The 20412-nt window shown below is 33.4% G+C and overlaps 1 protein-coding gene across 2 annotated transcripts; it reads right to left on the bottom strand.

Moving 5' to 3' along the window:
• Nucleotides 1-4989: 4989 nt before the first annotated feature.
• On the bottom strand, nucleotides 4990-12831 carry LOC120251759 (serine/threonine-protein kinase STY13). Of its 2 annotated transcripts, none has more exons than XM_039260403.1 (6): nucleotides 12323-12831; nucleotides 10305-10426; nucleotides 8481-8677; nucleotides 8157-8331; nucleotides 5425-5559; nucleotides 4990-5339 (listed from the first exon to the last, which is right to left on the bottom strand). In XM_039260403.1, exons 1-6 carry the CDS (start codon nucleotides 12579-12581, stop codon nucleotides 5130-5132), a joined length of 1098 nt encoding a protein of 365 aa, XP_039116337.1. In that variant the 5' UTR covers nucleotides 12582-12831; the 3' UTR covers nucleotides 4990-5129. The 2 variants fall into 2 exon arrangements, with proteins under 2 accessions (XP_039116337.1, XP_039116338.1); XM_039260404.1 differs by having other exon boundaries at nucleotides 10305-10457; nucleotides 12323-12405.
• Between the last annotated feature and the right edge of the window lie 7581 nt (nucleotides 12832-20412).

Below are 20412 nucleotides of genomic sequence, written 5' to 3'. Positions count from 1 at the left end.
ACCACTGCCAGAAATTAATTTTGGACAAAGAAGATGGCGTGGTCGCGGTACTGGTTTTAAAAACCGCGGTGGACGAGGACATTATGGTGGTCAAGGACTACGCAGTTTTGGTGGGGGCCGAAATAATATCGGACCACGCGATAGCAAAATTGATGTACATCAACAAAAGCAACAAAGCCACAAGATGGGGTTAGAGACAAAGAAGGATACCTGCTATCGTTGTGGCCTAGAAGGTCATTGGTCCAGAATTAGTAGGACCCCAAAACATTTTCTCCATCTTTACCAAAAATCACTTAAAAATAAGAAAGGTAAAGATATTGAGACAAATTTTGCCGACAACCCCATAATTGATCCAATTGAGGATAATTCTATAAATAATTTAAATGTAACAGAAAATACATATTTAGATATGTCAGATTTTCTTATAGACTAATTTGTAATATGTCTTTATGTTTTATTAAATTATGTTTTTCTTTAGTTTTGTTAGAATATGGTTGATGATGAATGCATTATTGATTGCTGGACAACGCATACTATTTTGACAAGAAAAATATATTTTATATCATTATCAATGAGAAAAGCATGTATAGCCACAATAGTAGGGTCATTAGACCTGGTTGAAGGTTCTGGAGAAGCAATATTGATGTTACCAAATGGGACATCCTTGCAGTTGAAAAATGCTCTCTATTCCCCTAAGTTTAGGAGGAACCTTTTAAGATTTAAAAATATACGTCTCAATGGATATTATTTAGAGACGGTTGATAAGGAAGGAAAGGAATATCTTTATATTACACAAGTTATTTCATGCCAAAAACGTGTACTTGAAAGCTTTCCCTGTATATCCTTAGGATTATAATTTACACGTATTAAAGTGATGGAATCACATACGGTATTAACCCGGAAGGTTAAAGACCCAGAGGTATTTAAAATATGGCATGAAAGACTTGGAAATCCGGGTGCTATTATTTTGCGCCGTATTATTACTAGTTCTCATGGACACCCACTGAAGGATTATAAAATCCTAACACATAATGAATATGCATGTTCAGCATGCTCAATGGGAAAGCTAATAACCAGACCTTCTATAACTAAGGTGACAGGTGAATCTCCTAAATTTTTAGAAAGAATACAAGGAGACCTTTGTGGACCAATACATCCATCATGTGGACCATTTAGGTATTTTATGGTTTTAATCGATGCATTGACTACATGGTCCCATGTTTCACTTCTGTCTACAATAAATGTAGCATTTGTAAGATTATTGGCACAAATTATCAGGCTTAAAGCACAATTTCCAGATTATCCCATAAAGACAATTCGTCTTGATAATGCTGGTGAATTTTCATCAAAATCATTTTATGATTATTGTATGGCAATTGGAATACATGTTGAGCATCCAGTAGCTCATGTACATACCCAAAATGGGTTGGCAGAGTCATTAATTAAAAGACTTCAGATTATTGCCCGTCCAATGTTATTAAGGACAAAACTGCCTACAAATGTGTGGGGTTATGCTATTTTGCATGCTGCAGCTTTAATACGGATCCGACCCACTACATGTAATTCATATTCACCACACCAACTTGTTATGGGTGAAGAGCCTGATATTTCATATATAAGAATATTTGGTTGTGCAGTATATATGCCAATACCACCACCAAATCATACAAAAATGGGTCCATAACGTAGATTTAGTATATATGTTGGTTATGATTCCCCTTCAATTATACGATATTTAGAACCATTAACAGGGGATGTATTTACTGCAAGATTTGTAGATTGTCATTTTGATGAATCTGTCTTCCCTACATTAGGGGGAGAAATGATTACTCAAAATGAATCAAAAGAAATTGATTGGAATGCATCACGATTACATACATATGATCCCCGCACCAATGAATGTGAACTTGAAGTTCAAAGGATTATTAAATTCCAAAATATTGCAAATGAAATACCTGATGCATTCACTGATACTAAAATGGTAACCAAATCATATATACCAGCTGCCAATGCTCCTGCAAGAATTGAGATTCCTAAGAATCCATTGAAAGAAAATCAAGTAGAAAATAAACCATGACAAAAACGTGGAAGACCAATTGGAGCCAAAGATTCAATTCCGAGAAAAAGGAAGCAGAAAAGTAAAGAGAAGGATCTCCCATGTAAAAAGGGAGAGGAAATTATAAACCCCTCAGAACAAATTAATGAAGAATCAATGGAGAATGATATTTCTGAAAATATTGAAAATTCAATTTGCTATGTAAATGATGGTCAAAGATTGAATCGGCATGAGACCGAAATAAATGATATATTCATCTACAATGTGCCTACAGATATAGAAATAAATACTAATAATGATCCAGAGTCACCATCTATTAAAGAATGTCGACAAAGAAATGATTGGCCAAAATGGAAAGAAGCTATCCAGGCTGAGCTAAATTCCCTATCAAAACGTGAGGTGTTTGGGCCGATAGTGCCAACACCAGAAGGGATAAAACCAGTCGGTTATAAATGGGTGTTCGTGAGAAAAAGAAATGAAAATAATCAAATTATGAGATGCAAAGCAAGACTGGTTGCTCAAGGTTTTTCTCAAATGCCTAGTATTGATTATGAAGAAACATATTCTCCTGTAATGGATGGAATTACCTTTCGATTTTTAATTGCCATGACAGCAAGTAATAAATTAGATATGCAGTTAATGGATGTTGTCACAGCATACCTGTATGGATTACTTGAAAATGACATATATATGAAAATCCCTGGAGGATATAAAATAACAAACATTACAAATCAATCACATTTATACTCTATTAAATTGCAGAGATATCTTTATGGATTAAAACAATCTGAACAGATGTGGTATAACGATGAATATCTTATAAAAGAAGGGGTACCAAAATGATAGTATATGTCCATGTGTGTTTATTAAAAAGTTATACTAACGGTTTTTGTTGTGATAGCGGTATATATGGATGATTTAAATCTTGTAGGCACTCATACGAAATTGCAATTACGGCATTATATCCGAGAAAAGAATTTGAAATGAAAGATTTGGGAAAGACTAAATTTTGTCTAGGTATACAAATTGAGCACTTATCTTCAGAAATATTTGTGCATCAATCAACCTATCTGAGAAAAAGGTCTTTGAAAAGATTCGATATAGAGAGGCTTATCCATCTGAAAGCATGCCCTGATGGTGCGTCAGAACTCTTGATGTTCGAGAAAGATCCATTTTCGCCCACATGAAGAAGGAGAGATCATTCTTGGTCCGAAACTCCATATTTAAGTGCAATCGGTGCATTAATGTACCTTGCAAATAATACCGAGACCGAGATATAGCTTTTTGCGATAAATCTTCTAGCAAGATACAGTTCTACATTAACACGAAGACATTGGAAAGGAGTAAAAGATGTGCTACGTTATTTAAGAGAAACTACATATCTAGGTTTATTCTATCCACAAGAATCTTCATCCAACTTCACGAGGGCTTTAGCGATCTTTGGGTATTTGTGCGATCCTCACAAAGGGCGATCTCGGGATCGGATACATGTTTTTTTACAATAGTACGAGCTATCTCATGGCGTTCCACAAAACAAACTCATACAGCTACTTCATCAAATCATGCTGAAATACTAGCTCTCCATGAAGGAAGTCGTGAATACCAATGGTTACGATCTATGATTGGGCACATACAGTCATCATGCAAATTACCATCAGTAACAACAAATGCTACAGTAATTTATGAAGATAACAGTGCTTGTATTTCTCAAATACAAGAAGGTTATATTAAAGGTGACAGAACAAAGCATATATCACCAAAATTTTTCTACACTCATGATCTCCAGAATGAAGGCGTTATAGAAGTTCAAAAGATTCAATCCAGTGAGAATCAAGCTGATCTATTCACAAAATCACTTCCTAAGTGCATTCACCAAAGACTTATACACAAAATCGGGATGAGAAGACTTAAGGATGTAAGTACTTCTGATATAAATTAAAGGTTATTTATTTGAGGGGGAGACTGCACTCTTTTTCCCTTCGCCAAGGTTTTTTGTCCCAATGAGTTTTTCCGAGGCAAGGTTTTTAATGAGGCAGTAATCCTCGAATATACCAAGGATAATGTACTCTTTTCCCTTAGCTAGGTTTTTATCCCATTGGGTTTTTTCTAGTAAGGTTTTAACGAGGCATATCCTTAGGTCGTATGCATCCAAGGGGGAGTGTTATAAATAAATATTATAATCGATGCCTACTGCAGCAAAGCACTGTAGCAGACGGCATTACTATAGCAACTTATAGATGTCACTGCCGCCCATGTGGTACTGTAGCAGCCACCAATACTGTTACTATTCCACCAACCAGGGTATTTTGGACCGTCGGATCAAATCGATCCTGCCCGTTCATTCAACTCTTGTAACCCTATAAATACCCTCCTCATTTGTATAATTTGGAGATAGAGAAGAGAAAGAAAAGAGAATTAAAAAAAAAAGAAGAAGAGGTCAATTTTACAGGGTTTTTGAGTTTTTAGTAAATATTATGGCTCTCTATTCTTATTACTCTCTTTATATTTATAAATATTTAATATTGATTACATTATAACCAGGTTAACATTACATTTGATAACTTGTACAACAATTCAGTTCATAATATCCAATATCTACACCTCAGCTTACCTAACCCATTTCACAAACTTATTCTTAGTTTCCACAAAAAATAAGTATATAAATAAAACTAAAAATTAAAAATTCACAACTTTATTTCACTCCATTCACTTTGTGTGGATTGAGTAGACAGTAACAAGCATTAGCTGAACATCACATTCATTGCAATCAACTTAATCATCCAATTTAGGACTATATATATATATATATATATATAACTGTGTCATATTAGATCACAGATACAAGATCAGTCAGTCCCTATAATACTAATTATTATTTAATACACATGAAAAATCTTTACAAGCAATAATAGATCACCGGAGCGGAGGTGTACCTCAATCAAAATAATGGCCATACCTCCTGATCAGCTCTGTTAATCATATTTTGCCTTCAAAGTAATACAAGTTTCCATGGAGATTCTTATCGTTTGGGCGAAATCATACTCTTTGTGATGGTAAAAGCATAGTTCAGATACTAAGGACCACGGTACTTGCGAAAGCACGAGAAACAACCTTGAGGTTCATCAATGGGGATCATTCCTCCGCCCTTTGATGTATCGATTGCCTCCAACATCGCTACTACCTCATCCATTTCAGGCCGTCGGTCCGGGTTCGCATCCCAGCATCTCTTCATTACATTCGCCAGTGAACTTGGGCAACAACGTGGTATCTCAGGCCTTAAGTTCTGTGATTGGGAGAAAATAGAATGAGATCAATGGGTTTTTTATGTGATGACTATGTAGGTCTTTTGACTGAATCATAGTGTTTACCTGCCGTACAACAGCTGATGTAATTTCTGAGAAACTGAGGTCTGGGTATGGCATGTCACAACAGTATATTTCCCATAAACAAATGCCAAAACTATAGACATCGCATTTTCTGTTGTAAGGGTTGCCGTTTAGAACCTGAAATCAATTCAATTTATTACCAATGATTGGTCAGATTAACAAGACTGAAATACGGTAGAATCATACTTGAGACCAAAATAAGAACAAGAAACCAACACTGCAGTCCTCTATGCGTGCATCATGGCTTTGTCTAAATTGGACGGGAAACAAGTCAAAGTTTGATTCAATTCTTTGCTATAACCAAAGCATTCGCATTATTTCAGGAGTCCATTAAATCATTAATGTTGCAAATGCAATTAGAGTTAAGAAAGACTTAAGAAATTTTTCAAGCCAATTGAAGATAAAAGAAAAAAATTCAGACAGAAAGGACAACAATCAAAAGAAGTCAATGTAAATTTGCATCAACTCGTTCCAATATGAAGGGTGAAAAGTTTGCAAACTAAATTAGAAGCTTGCTAATTGACATTATAATTAAAGGCAATATCATAGCAATAGACTGTCATCTTTAGCAGTTAACCATGCAAACTATGTCCATGCTCACCTATAACACAATATGACTTCTTAATTCATTTCCAGTATCTTTTGTTTTTTTTCCCCCATAAGAACATTTTTCAAAAACATGATCCCTTCTCTCCTTTTCAGGGTTTCTCTTTTTTCCTTTAATAAGGCCAGAACTTATGTAGCATCATCCTTAGGTTGAGAGTAAGTCACGTCAATTATCTCTCACATTTAGCCAACGACTGAGAGGCCAATTGGTACCCGGGTCCCCACAAGAAAGCCTCGCCAGTGGTGAACGTTCGATTTGTGGGAAAGGAAACATTTCTAGGAGTGTGAACAGCAATTATGCGCGAATGATCCAAGCACTCACATGTGCGCAGGCCTTGTCCCCACTTACGAGGATTGTGCATACCCCAACTTCTTTAGCAGCTAGGCTGTTCATCCTGGAAAAAAACAAAAAGAAAAACTATCTCTCACATTTAGAACATCTCCATGGAGCTGATCACCAGAGGCCATTGTCTTTTGGTATTGAGAACTGCTAGAGTCACCATGATGGCCATCTCAATCAAGTCTAGAAGGTTCACCAGCCTAAAACTTCCCAAGTTTGAGAATCAACAACCTTCTCAAAAGAAGTTCAGTCAACAACTTTGCGCAGCTAAACAGCCTTCCTTCTCTGAGAGGGACAATCGATGAAAAGTTTGTTCATATTTCACCAAAACTAAAGCTTACCATTAGTTTGAAGACTATATGAACCACCATTATTAACACTACTACTTAGATATATCAATAGTTCCTATATTGTCTCCTTAATAGTTCTTTTACATTAGGTTTAGTTCAAAATCTAAACAATGCTAAATCCTGTAAAAATTTCAATCTAATTTCGCAAGCGCATTTTTAAGTCTATGACTTCAATTACCAACAACATGAGATACATTCCAGACCTTCTCCAAGATAATCTTAAGGCATCATGTCTACTTGATGCCTCATGATGACTCTCTCACCACACGATTTTGCACCTACATCATGTGCCTTAACACCATTACTTGTGACCACATATGACCATTCTAACAGTTCACAAGCACATTACAAAGTCCAGTTCTATTATTCTTCAAATGGCCAAAGGTAGATAAGCTTAGGAAGGCTAGCGCCACTCCATGCTACCGTGCAAATATAAACATCTATTCCACTAAAGTGGTAAATTATTTTAATATCATAGTTTAGGCCCTTTTTTTAATAAAATTAACTTCAAAAGGTTCAAAAACAGTAATTGGGTTCAAAATACATGCAAAGAAATACTTCCATAAGGTTCAAAATTCATGTAAGTACTTCCACTAAGAAACTAAATTCATAAAAAAATAATCCAATAATTAAACAAAAGCACAAAAATAGCTCAAGAGGTTGACAGCTGAAGGATGATCATGCACCGTGTAAGTTTCTTTCAGATTCTAGTTCTTCCATACTTTCATTCTTTCTACCAGCCCATAAGCCCCAATAAAATGTTCAGGACAATTTGAAGCTACACCAAATTTCTGTGCAAGGCATTATATCTAGCCTTTATATAGAGATCCAAAGATGGTTTACAAATAAATAACTTCTAGAAGAGGATTCCCTTCATCATTCTAGCCTCATTCATAAGCCTTAGTGAATGCCTTCACCAGGAATAGTTGCCAAATTCGGGAGTCTACCTACCTTTAAAGAAAAGCCATGCCTTCACATTGGTATTTGACAATTTCTCCTTCTACATTTGGGAATTTGGAGTCTTGGAATAAGACAATCTACAAACTACAACGCTCAAAGCTTCCAAATGAAACATATGCAACCTCATTCATTGACATTATTGATCACAAACCAAGCAAAAAATTTACTTATAAATAAACTTCAACCAAATAATTGACAATAATATTTTGGCATTACTCAAAATTGCAGTTCAAAATTAATACAAAAGCAGCTTGAAAGGAATTTCCATAGAATAAAAATATACCAAACTAGAAAAATTCATGGTGAAACTTTAAGCTGTTAGTAGAGTGTACATTCTTGATAAACATGTCCTACTATGTACGTGAATGATTCAATTTGCAAATTGATCATTTGAAGAGAAAAGCATGCCATTCCTAGTTAAATTACATCTAAAGAAAACAACATTAAAAAAGACATACCTCAGGTGCCATGTAACCAAGGGTTCCTGTCTCGCCTGTCATGTCATTAGGATTTTGAGCCTCAACACGTGCAACACCAAAGTCAGCAATTTTTACTGTCCTTGATTTATCAAGAAGCATATTCTCTGTCTTGACATCTCTATGCACAATTTTCTTTGAATGAAGATAACTCAACCTACATTAAATAAAATTAAAAAAAGATAGACAATTATAATCAACAAAAAAAAAAATTAACAGCTCCACCCAAAATCCAACATACATTGCAATGGAAACAGCAAAACCAACAACGTGATTTAAGAAAGTAAAGATAAGGACAATGTTCACCCTCTAGCCATATCAAGAGCCAGTTGGATAACAACTTTGAAGGCTAACTTTCTTCTCCGGTTCTTTATTAAATAAGATTTCAATGCACCCCCAGGAAGGTATTCTACGACAACACAGCACACATTACTAGGCATACCAATATGGCCATTTTCTGTCTGAATATTTAGACCTGTAGCACCCATTGTTGCCCCTATGAACTGCAAAAGAAATTCAAAGATATTTTAGTGTCAACAAGAAATTCAGTGCAGCCAAAAAAATTATAAAGTGATTAGAAAAAAAAAAGATCAGGGAATTAAATTAAAGATCCAAGGAACATCACAAAATCCTTAACAAAACATTTCCTACAAATGTATTTCTTCATTTAGCATTTGCACTTTAAGTTCTCATTCTAATGATCTTCCAAAAGTATACTCATTATGAGATTATACTAGAAATTCTCATACACAGAGGAACAAAAGTGAGGGGATAATTTGAAATGGTCTAGACAAATACATTATGTCAGAAACAATCTTTTGAGTAGTATCAAGGCCAGAATGCACCAGAGACGTACTGAGAAATGGCAGACTGCACCTGAACATGAACTTGTGGAAGCTTAGGTAACCTTCTAATGAGACAAAGGCAAATTGTTTCAATTAATCAATAAAAAGTAATATCTTTTCAGAATCATTTTGACATGTATCTAGGGGAGAGATTATAAGTACAGCCTATAACAACGCGCAGTCTATAATTTATAACACTAATTAACAATGCACACATTTTAAAATGATATCCATATTACAATGATCACAACTTGGGGAAAAAATAAATCAGACAACTAGCTCAGCCAGTTTCCTGTGAGGCCACAATTTAGCTACAAAAACACCAAGTGCATATGAGAAACGATTAAATTTATATGTCAAGTAGCAATACTATATTCCATTTGGAATCCTATAAGACTATGCTAGTTTACAATTTGAAAGAATTAGATTTTTTCCATGATCAAGAATTTTAAAATCATTATTTATAAATTGAATAAATAGTTGGAAAATTTGAACAGTGATAATGGACAATAAGGGGGGCCAAGGAAGACGTCGAAGTGATGGATGATCATTTATAAGGTTGACCTTAAAGCCTAACTTGGCATAGCATATAGTTATCATAGTGGTTACCAATGTGATAGATACCAAGAGTTTAAGGATAATTATATCTACAAAAAAAAAATACAATGAAAACTCAAGAAAATGTATAGTTGTCTATAAAGTTTGGTGACTGAACCTTATCGATTTTATAGACTGAAAATGAATTTTAAGCAGCTCAGGAAAATCTAATCAGGTGCACAGATGCACTGTAAAATAGCAATTATTAGCATTTCTCCAATGGAAAGGCATGAGTCCATCATAATCCATCTAGAAACCCTATTCCAACATCCTCTGATGTCAATTGGAAAAACAGAACTTCCATAAGACATTTTCAACACATAAGAAAGAATTTCTAAAGAGCTTCTTTGAGGTAATGGAATAAATTGGTTATCACCACACTGAGTAGACCAAATAAAATAGACTAGAAAAGAGGCAAAAACACTAGAGATCACAACAAAAAACTGGAAGACGCTTCTGAACAGAAAATATCATGATAGTTGAAGGAAGCAATAAACTACTTATAGTATGATACAACGTCAAAAAGATGTCGAACAACAGATAAATGCCTATATCAACTAAACATAAACATGGATATATGTTCACTGGGCACTTTATAACAGATTAAGATTCACATTCACAAAATTTGCTGAACAAAAGAACACATCCAAGAAAAGCAATAAGAAACTTAATACCCAATGATGCATACCTTAGTCACATTGGGATGATCTAGCTTATGCCAAACTGAAACTTCTTGAGAAAAAGCTGTCCGAAGTGAGTTAATCTCAGCTTCTGTCCTATTACCCTCTTCCCCCCAATCAAGCAGTTTCACTGAGATGCAGAGGGCATTAGTTAACAAAAACTGCAAGTAGAAGCAGAGAAACAGTTGATCATCTTGAACCTTACTTTTACCTAGATAGCCAAGTGAGACCCCAAAACAGAATAAATGGGAAGGTAAAGTTCAAGCTAACAAATACAATCAAATGAATGTAGCATCAATAGGGTCTGCAGAACAAGATTCCATTATGTTTTATGAGGAGACTTCACTCAAAAAGCTCTAGAGAGAACATTCATATTCGGTGGAGTTGTTAATTTTATCAATCTACAGAAGAAAGGCCATCCATAAAATACAAATTAAGTGAGTAGCAAGAAGTCAAGCAAAGTACAATGTGAGCAAGGACATGATTTTTTTAAAAGTTGAAATTAACAAAGGACTTGTCAGCTTATTCTAAAACCTACAGCCAAACAGGAGTTGCAGCTCTCAAATGTTGCAGCCAGGTAAGTATCTCATCCTAGATTTATTGGAAATTCAACTGCAGGTGAACAAGAATGAGGTGGAAAAAAAAAAGACCGAGGGAAAGAAGGTGAATGCAATGTCTTCAGAAAGCATGTTAACCTTCAATAATAAAGCCCAAGAAACAGTCTAACAATAGTTCGTTCTTGAAAGATTAAAAAGAAAAATGGCACAGCATGTATATTATTGCACAAAATTGAACCTCATCGAGATTTATGGACTTCTAAAATAAACAATTCTACATCTCAGTGCAGCACATTCTAGGATTTCAGAAATGCTTTTTGCAAAATTAGTGTGAATAGAGATTAAAAAAAAATTGCGCCACACTTCCTAGAATATTTTCTCAAATTATCATTATGAAAATGTCAATAATCAAAGAGGAAGTCTGGAAGATGCCACAGTGTGCACAATTTTCACTGTTTATCCAGATCAAATAATCAGAGGACAAGAATCTAGCCCAAAGCCAATAGATAAGAGAAGGTAATAGGAACCATGTAAGAAACACCTTGTCCTAGAGGAAAGAAGCAAAGACAGAAAAAGATCTTGTAACTGTTAGTTGAACTCTTCAGCCCGAATCCGTAACAAACGAAGGTACACTTCTAACTGTCACATGCATTTTTCCCTGCCTCACTTAGAGGGCAAGCGTCTTTTCAACTCTTACATGAGTTACTTGCCACTGTCATGCACGTATGCAAAATTCTACTTCACTGTAGTATTTGCATGCCAAGCATGTTAACACTACTCCTGATATATAAAAAAATAAGAAATAAAAAATAAAAAAAGAAATATTGTTCTTCTCGAACAAATACAAAACAACGAGGAGTTTTAATCCAAGTCAAAGATTCTGACTTTTTTTTTTTACTCCATGACTTTTCATGACTTTTCATAATAATCACTTGTCATTTATCTAACCACGAAACCTGACTGCAACTTGTCATTCATACTCCCCCTTACCCAAAACTCTAGTTATCTAATCTTAGCCTCAAGGGACACACAAGACGAACACAAGCATGCATGATTGCCCACTAATCATCAGGCAGTTGGTGTCACATGAAGATTGAGTAAAGAAAACTTAAATATATATATATAAGCCAACACAAAGTCACGCAAAGCAGTACTCCAGCAGCCCAACAAAACCCGTGACACTCACGGGGACTATAAAGCCAAGTTGCTCACTAAAAAACTCCACATAATTCCAAGCAACACTCTCCTCATAATCAAACAAAAAAATTTAAAAATTAAATTTTTGTTTCAAAAAAAAAAAAAGCAAACAAACAAACTTTTACTAACAATCCAAACGAGCATTCAACAACAATCTGAGATTTCAACTTCAAAGTGATAATTAAAACAATAAACAAAAAATTTTAAAAATCAAGCATTTCTAAACAAAACATTAAAAACAAAAAAGGAAAAGATGGAAGAGAGAAGCTCACCGGCGACATCAACCCCATCGTAAACGCCACGGTGAACAGTACCGAAGGTCCCGCGAGCAATAACACCCTTGATAACAAGCTTAGAAGGATCGATCTCCCATTCCTCCCTCTCCCTAGCACCACCACCACTCCCACCCCTCTCATCATCCTTCTTCTTCTCCATAGTCCACGCCCTACTAAGATGCCTCTCCAACTGCTCATCCAGGCTTTTCAGATCTATCTGGTCCGCTCTCACGAACCCATCCCCTCCTTCCTTCATCTCCACCTACTTATACCTTCTCTTCCTCTCCGATTGTGGTAACCGATGGCGCCACCTCCACCGCTGCCAACGCCCGCACCTCTCTTGAGCTTGATGGCTTGTTGAAGCTCCGCAAGGAGGAAGAGAAGGAGAAGGAGAAGGAGAAGGAGAAGGAGGTCTCTAGAGAGTGTAGAGAGAGAGAGAGAGAGAGAGAGAGAGAGTGGTGTGGTTGGGATGCTGCTTGCTCTATGGTTCCATGTGAGCACATGGGTTGCCCTAAGCCCAACGTGTCTCTGACCCACTTGCTTTCTTCTTCTTCTTTCTATTTTTTTTCATTTTTTTATTTTTATGTTTTGGGTTCTCATTGACTGTGCTATTATTATTATTATTATTATTATTATTATTCGGTTTTTGATAAAGTTAATTTTTTTTTAAAATTTTGACCTACCAATTTCTTATTATCCGTCAATATGATGAGAGTTTTATTAAAAGGTAGATTTTTTTTTTTTTTTATAAAAGGGACAAACGCAGTTAAACAAAGAAAAGGGAAGGGTTTAGTTTATCTACTTCTCAAAAATTTATTAATTTTATCAGATGTGACATGAGATGATTAAAGTGCTATCACATAAACGCTCAGAAGATTTTTAAAAATTAAATTAAATTAATAAATTTCCTTGTCTTCAACTTTAGAGAGAGAGAAAAATGATATTCTCCCATGAGGATCCAATAGAGAATAGTATGGCTATAATATTTGCACAATGCTATAATAGTACTGTTGAAAGCCTGAAACTAAATTTTGATTCTGGGTCTATTTATTCATCATTCAGGTCATATGGAAGAAGAGTTGTTTACTTTTATTTAAAAAATTATTAATTAATAACAAAGTAAATATTAGTAGGTTTTTTTTCTATATTTTCCTAAAATTTTTAAATTAAATTTTTTTAACTACCCTTCAACCATGAAGTATATTAGGTGAATTTTTAATTTAATATTTATATTAATGTTATTGTTAAATGAATCAGCTTATCTGACAGGATATGGTAACAAAATTTTGATATATTCATGGTATATAAATAATGAAAATATTTTGAAAACATTGAATAAATTTTCAAAGGTAAACTGAGTTTTTGTTTTATTGTATACCACTAAAAATATCAGATATTAAGGTGTTGTTTGGATCAGCTTATAGCTGACCCAAAAGCACTTATTTTATAAGTTAAGTGCTTATGAGATTTTATATTGTGTTTGGATGGGTTTTTTTGAATAAGCTCAAGCTGTGAAATAAGCTCAAATACAGCTTATTTTATAAGCTGCCAAAGACTAGCTTATGGAAATAAGCTGTTTTTGATAAGCTATTTGGTTAAGTGCATTTACTAAAATGCCCTCAGTCAATCCAGTAAAAAAGTATTTTAGTAATTTTTTGCTGTAAAAATAATTTTTAAATAAACATCCAAACATTTTCACAACTACAGAAGTGTTTCTGAAACTAATACATCCAAACGAAAAAATATACATAAGCACTTAACTTATTCTAAAAATACTTTTTCCAAAAGTGCTTCTACAAAATTTAAAAAAAACATTTTTTTTAAAAGCCAATCCAAACAACCCCTAAATGTTTGCTCTGATAAAATTAAAATTGTGCATGCATGTATTTTCTTTTGCTCATAATCAGTTTAACCGAGTTACTCCCTCCATCAAATTAAAACTTTTTTTTTATCCCAAATTATCTGTTCACATAACTAGTTAAAATATTAATTTTTAAATTTAAGTTTAATAATTTATTTAAATAAGTTGCTATGTACCATTATCAGTATGCAAAACCTTAGTTGATAGAGAGAAAAATAAGTAAAATGGAAAAATAAATTGAATGTCCATGAAATTTTTAATTTTAATTATTTTTCTTACTCTTTATCAAACTGTTAAAGTGGATATTTATAATAGAATACAGAGAATATAATATAATAAATAATATTCCGTTTATTCAATATATTTAAATAATAAAATAAATTGAAAGATACCTCACCAACCCTTTCCATGTTAAGATTGTTGGTCTTACAATTTCATCATAATAGAAAGAATGTCTTTTAAACTATTTATTGATGCACTCATAAATATTTTAAATGTAACATTTGTCTTCATAGGTTATATATATTGTTATTATAGAATTTGTTTCTTATTTTAAGATTTTAATTATTTATAAAATAAATTTATATTTGTTATGTTTTATTATTAATTAGTTTATTTATTTATTTTGTGTTAGGCCCTTGTGATTTGCTTTCTCAATTCTCACTATAGAATATGATGAGAGGTGGTATTTTGTTTGGCTTTGGTGAACAGTTCCTTTTCTCTGGATTCTCTCTTTTGTTCCTTTGCTGTTGGAAAGTGGGGTTTTATGCATCAATACATTGATATATATATATATATATATATGTATACACTTGAAATTACATATATACCCCTGATAGAACCCGAACTTACAAATATGCCCTTTTTAAAAGTTAAAATAATAAATTGTTTATATATATATATGTATATTAGTGAGCCCAAAATTTTGAAAGATAAATATGAAAAAACTTAAAAATGTATTAAAGAAATAACATTAAAAAAAACAAGAATTACAAAGTTCTTTCTCAAAATAACTTTTTTATTTATATTGAAATTAAATATTTATATAATAATATCAAATAAAATATTATAACTTTACCTTGTAAATGAGAAATTGATTTGCACAATAATTTAGTCAAAGTCCACAAAAAATTTAGTCCAATTCTAAAATATGACATTTGATTGACATGTTGTCAATAAAATATTTAAATAATTCAAAGTTAATAAAGAAAAACCATTAATTTATAGTCAATACTTTTGAATCTTTGTAAGTTTTATTTTCAAACTTTGATGGAATCCGAATTTGATTAGGAATAGATAGTTGTTGTATACTTTTGTATTGCTAAAACATAGATTATTAAATTAAAGATGTCCTTAGATTTAGAATCTTCTCCTGAAAACAACTACTTATAAGTATCTTATATTATGTAGGAGACCACATCAATAGCAATTGTTAAATCATCATTTAATAATATTATTATTTAAAAATAATATGTATTCGATATATTATATATTATATTAATATTAAAAATTATTGAATATTTAAAGATAACATAGGTTATTGTTTTTAAACAATTAAACCTTAAAATTGATTAATTTTACTACTTAACAAATAAAGCAATCAATTACCAAAGAAAGTACTGCATTTTTTTCAAATAAAATCTCTTTTAATCTTTGAATAGCTAACCTTATTTTCATCAATTCCCAAGCCATGGGATCAAAAAATAATTAAAATATTTTCAAAATATTTAAAAAAAAATCATGTTTGACCTCATTTCATCAATTTTTTTAAAAATACTGTTAAACTCATGATTTTAATTTTCAAAATAAAAAAATATCTATGTATTAAAAAAATGAAATTTGGTTATAAAACATAGAGAAATATAATTTTTTTCTTGTGTTTTCTTTCATACCCAATAAAAATGGGTAATTACTAATATACCCTCATATAAACCATACTTGCTTATATTTTTACAAAAGTATTTTATCAACTTATACCTTTTTGGTTGAAACAAACATACAAATTTTTTAAAATATATATTGGTTAATTTGGTTCTTTGCTTTTTCTTTTTTTTTTTTTCTCTTATACCGGACAAATAAAGCGAAAAAGATGCATAATAGCTTAGTTGTCTTATAAAAAGTTTTTAAGTTCACTTTAAGGGCTTGTTTGGCTGCAAAATAAAAAAATATGGCATAATTTTATTATGTAGGAAGTGCAAGTGATTATTACAGAAATTATAACATATTTTATTCCTATAGAATGAGTGTTTGGTTACCAAAATAAAAAAAATTACGGAGATCGACCGATCGACAACTAGACCACCGGTGGACCTGTGGCCGGTCATCGGAGGTCGGCCGGAGGATAGGTGGATCGCCGGTGTGTCACCGGAGGCCGGTGGACCGGTGGTTGGGTTGGTGACCAGTTGCCGGAAGCCTGCCGGACCACCGGTGGATCGCCGGCGTGTCACCGGAGGCTGAGCGAGCCACCAGTGGATTGGTGGCTGTTTGCTGGATCAAAAGAGAGAGAGAGACTTTTCATAATAAAAAAATATTCCACTAAGAGTGGAATATTTTTTTATGCCATAATGCCTATATTATGCCATAATTTTATACTCTAAAATAAGTACCCAAACAGCTAATATGGCATAATTATCAGAAAATATTAAATTATGGCATATTGTACAGATTATGCCATAATTCTGGCTTATCCAAACAGGCCCTAAACGTGAGTATATAAACAAATACAAATGATCCGTAAAAGTAAATAAATAAATATCACCATTATAGAGAAATATGAATATTTTTTTTCAAGGATATTCAAGCCAAAAAAAAGCCCTTTTTTTTTAAAAAAAAAAATGTTAGAATGGTGATAGTTATAAGATTGTATGAAAAAGAGGACCATATATGAAAGCTCTTTATTTAGGCTGTTAGATGTCTCCATCTAAATACAAATGGAAACCATCCTTTAGATGTTATCTTTCCCCGCCCTTTTTTTTTTTGGTGACTCAGAAGAAGTAGGGGTGAACATGGGGTGGGTTGGGTCTGGATTGGGCTAAACTAATAAATGTAAACTATATATTCATGTTGGGCTGGACTGGGCCATGTTCGGGCCAAATTATTTTGGTCCAAACCTGGCCTATTTGATTTTCATTAGGCTCAAACCCAGTCTAGCCCAACCCAAAAAAATAAATAAGTTTTTATAAAATAATAGAAATAACTAAATAAAACCACTATTACAACCCTTCAAATTTTGTTAAACAATTAAATAAAAAGACAAAACTAGATGAAAAAGAATGCATATATCCCTACACATACATGTATTAAAAAACCAAAAGCAAAACCTAGGAAGTTATTTATATTATTTTTTTGGGCTATTATATATATATATATATATATTATTTATTCTAGGATGGGCTAAAATTCATCTAATCTAAGCCCAGCCTGAAATTCAATCGGGCCTACATATTTGAGCCCAACCTTACTCTTTGGGCCAACATTTTAAGCCCATATCTTATATTTTTTGGGCTGGGCTTGGGCCAGCCCATGGGTCATCCGACTCATGTTCTCTCCTACTCATAAGAGTTCGGATTTACCTTTTCTTATTCATCACGTAGCAATTTGGTTTTAATATTTTTTATTAATAAAAGATGTTATATTTTTAAATTATAAAAAAGCTTGGGGGTGAATGTATATTTTTTGACATTGAGTTGTATCTATACATTCATTTTACTAATAAAAAAATATTTATTGTTAAATAATTAAATTAAAATAATGTACATTTTCTCATCAAACATAAAATGGTGGTATACAAGTAATTCTATTTTGATAGCTTTTTTTCTTCTTAGATCTATGACCCAAATGATACAAGTACTCAAGGGGAATCAATAGCAAATTCATCAATTTATTGATGATCAATATAGATTGCAAACCAAAGAACAAGGAATCAAATACTACTGGCCTGAAGATCTCCTTGATGTTTAAATGAACAGAGGGATAATAGAGAAGAAAGGAGAAGAAAGATGGAGAAGAAGAAGAAAATAGGAGAAGACTCTGGATGTAACTCTCACTACGTTCTTTTGACTGAAAGCTTGCTCTTTTTATATGCGGCTTAGATGCTAGCTCATCTACAACTCAATATCGACCACCCGCATCTAGCTTAGCATCAATGAACTGTTATAAATAGTATGACCAAATATAGCAGTACTGCAGCAAAATAAATAAAATAATGCTGAAAATTAAATGACACAAAGATATTACGTGGGAGCCCCCCAAAATAAATTAGGGTAAAAACCATGGGTAAGGTAGAAGAATTTTAATATAGTGAAGAATAAGAGTTACAATCTTTCTATTAACAAGGAGAACAACAACTTATTCTCTCATGTAATAGAAGCAACACAAACCCTCTAATTTTTTTTCACTATTTTCTCCCACTTTCTCTCTCACCAGCACTCTTCTTCAGCTATATTGGTACACTGAGAGATACATTTTGCATCTCTATTTATAGGAGAAAGAGGGAGAGATTAAGGAGCTTAAGATCTAAATTAACTCACCTAATCTCCCCACCAACCAAAGGTAGGTGCAGCCATTGTTGAAAAATAAATCTTCACATGGGCAGCTGCAGAATATTTTAACATTTCTCCCACTTGAAGATTTGATTGGAAAACTAATAAGATCTTCACTCTATTCTCTCTACCTTGCCATTCGATATTGCTTACGTCTTTGCTAGGCCACATAAGGATCGACAACATATAAATTTGTCGGTGTTGCTTGCTTTTGTCAGAAAATCTGCTAAGTTATTCATTGTATGAATTTTGTATATCCACTATTCCTTCTTCCACTTTCTCTCGAACAAAGTGGTACTGAACTCTGATATATTTTGTCTTTGAATAAAATGCCAAATTCCTTACAAGATTCAATACACTCTGGTTATGACAATATAGAGTAATGTTCTCTTGTTTATACCCAAGTTCTTCCAACATCATCTTCAACCACACTGCTTCTTTGCTAGCTTGTGAAGCTACCAAATACTCTGCTTCTTACATTGACGTAGCTACGATTGACTGCAGTTTTGAAATCTAGCTCACAGCTCCTCCTACTAGTATGAGTACATATCCAGTAGTGGATTTGCTTTTATCAAGATCACCTGCATAATTAGCATCAACATATCCACTAACAATAAAGTCTGATCCCCCATAACATAATGCAACATCTGAGGTTCCATTTACATGTCTGAGAATCCTCTTAACAACACTCCAATGCTCTCGACCAGGATTCGCCATATACCGGCTTACCACTCTCACTGCGTGTGTAATGTCTGGTCTTGTACAGATCATAGTGAACATTAGGCTTCCCACTGTTGTTGCATATGGTACTTGAGACATCTCAATCCCTCTCTTCTTCATTGCTAGGACACATACTTGAGAATAATTTGAAATTAAAAGGAAATGGGGTAGAAATTGGCTTATAGTCTTACATGTTGAAGCGTCGCAAGATCATTTTCAAATAAGTCCTCTAAGAGAGCCAAATCTTTTTATTATTTTTGTCTCAGTAAATATGCATCTCTAGAATCTTGTTTGCCAATCCCAAGTCCTTCATTTCAAATTCCCTAGCCAATTGTGCGTTCAACTCATTGATACGATCTTTGTTGGGGCCTACTACCAACATGTCATCAACATATAGCAACAAGAAGACAAAATCTTCTTCTTTAAACCTCTTGACATATGCACAAGGGTCTGTATTGAATCTGCTGTATCCAAGGCTCATAATAAAGGAATCAAATCTCTTGTACCAACATCTTACCGCTTGCTTTAGACTATGTAGAGATTTGTTCAACCTGCAAACCAAGTTCTCTTTACCTTTTTCTTAAAATCCTTTTGGTTAGAGTATATAAATTCCTTCTTCTAGATCTCTATGAAGAAATGCAGTTTTGACATCTAACTACTCAAGCTGCAAGTCGAATGTAGCACACATTGCCAGGACTACGTGGACTATTCTTAGGAGAACCACAGGTAAAAATATTTCATTGAAATCAATTCCTTCCTTCTGAGCATATCCTTTCACCACCAATCTAGCACAATAATGATCTACTTGATCATCACTATTGCGCTTGATCTTATGAAACCATTTGTTGCCAATGGGCTTTAACCCTTGTGGTAGTGACACCAGTTTCCATGTTCCTTTTTTATGAAGAGATTCAATTTATTCTTGCATTGCTACCATCCATTGAGATACATCTAAATTGTTTAGT

Source organism: Dioscorea cayenensis, chromosome 20 (genome assembly GCF_009730915.1).
Source record: "Dioscorea cayenensis subsp. rotundata cultivar TDr96_F1 chromosome 20, TDr96_F1_v2_PseudoChromosome.rev07_lg8_w22 25.fasta, whole genome shotgun sequence".
Lineage (NCBI taxonomy): Eukaryota > Viridiplantae > Streptophyta > Magnoliopsida > Dioscoreales > Dioscoreaceae > Dioscorea > Dioscorea cayenensis.
The sequence above is the reverse complement of the archived record's forward strand: the minus strand, read 5'-3'. Positions and strand labels throughout refer to the sequence as shown.

Coding starts and splice junctions, on each gene's coding strand:
- LOC120251759 (XM_039260403.1), bottom strand. CDS start 12,581: ATGAAGGAAGGAGGGGATGGGTTCGTGAGAGCGGACCAGATAGATCTG. Junction 10,427..12,322: donor CGATGGGGTTGATGTCGCCG/GTGAGCTTCTCT, acceptor TCTGCATCTCAG/TGAAACTGCTTGATTGGGGG. Junction 8,678..10,304: donor ATCATCCCAATGTGACTAAG/GTATGCATCATT, acceptor TTTCTTTTGCAG/TTCATAGGGGCAACAATGGG.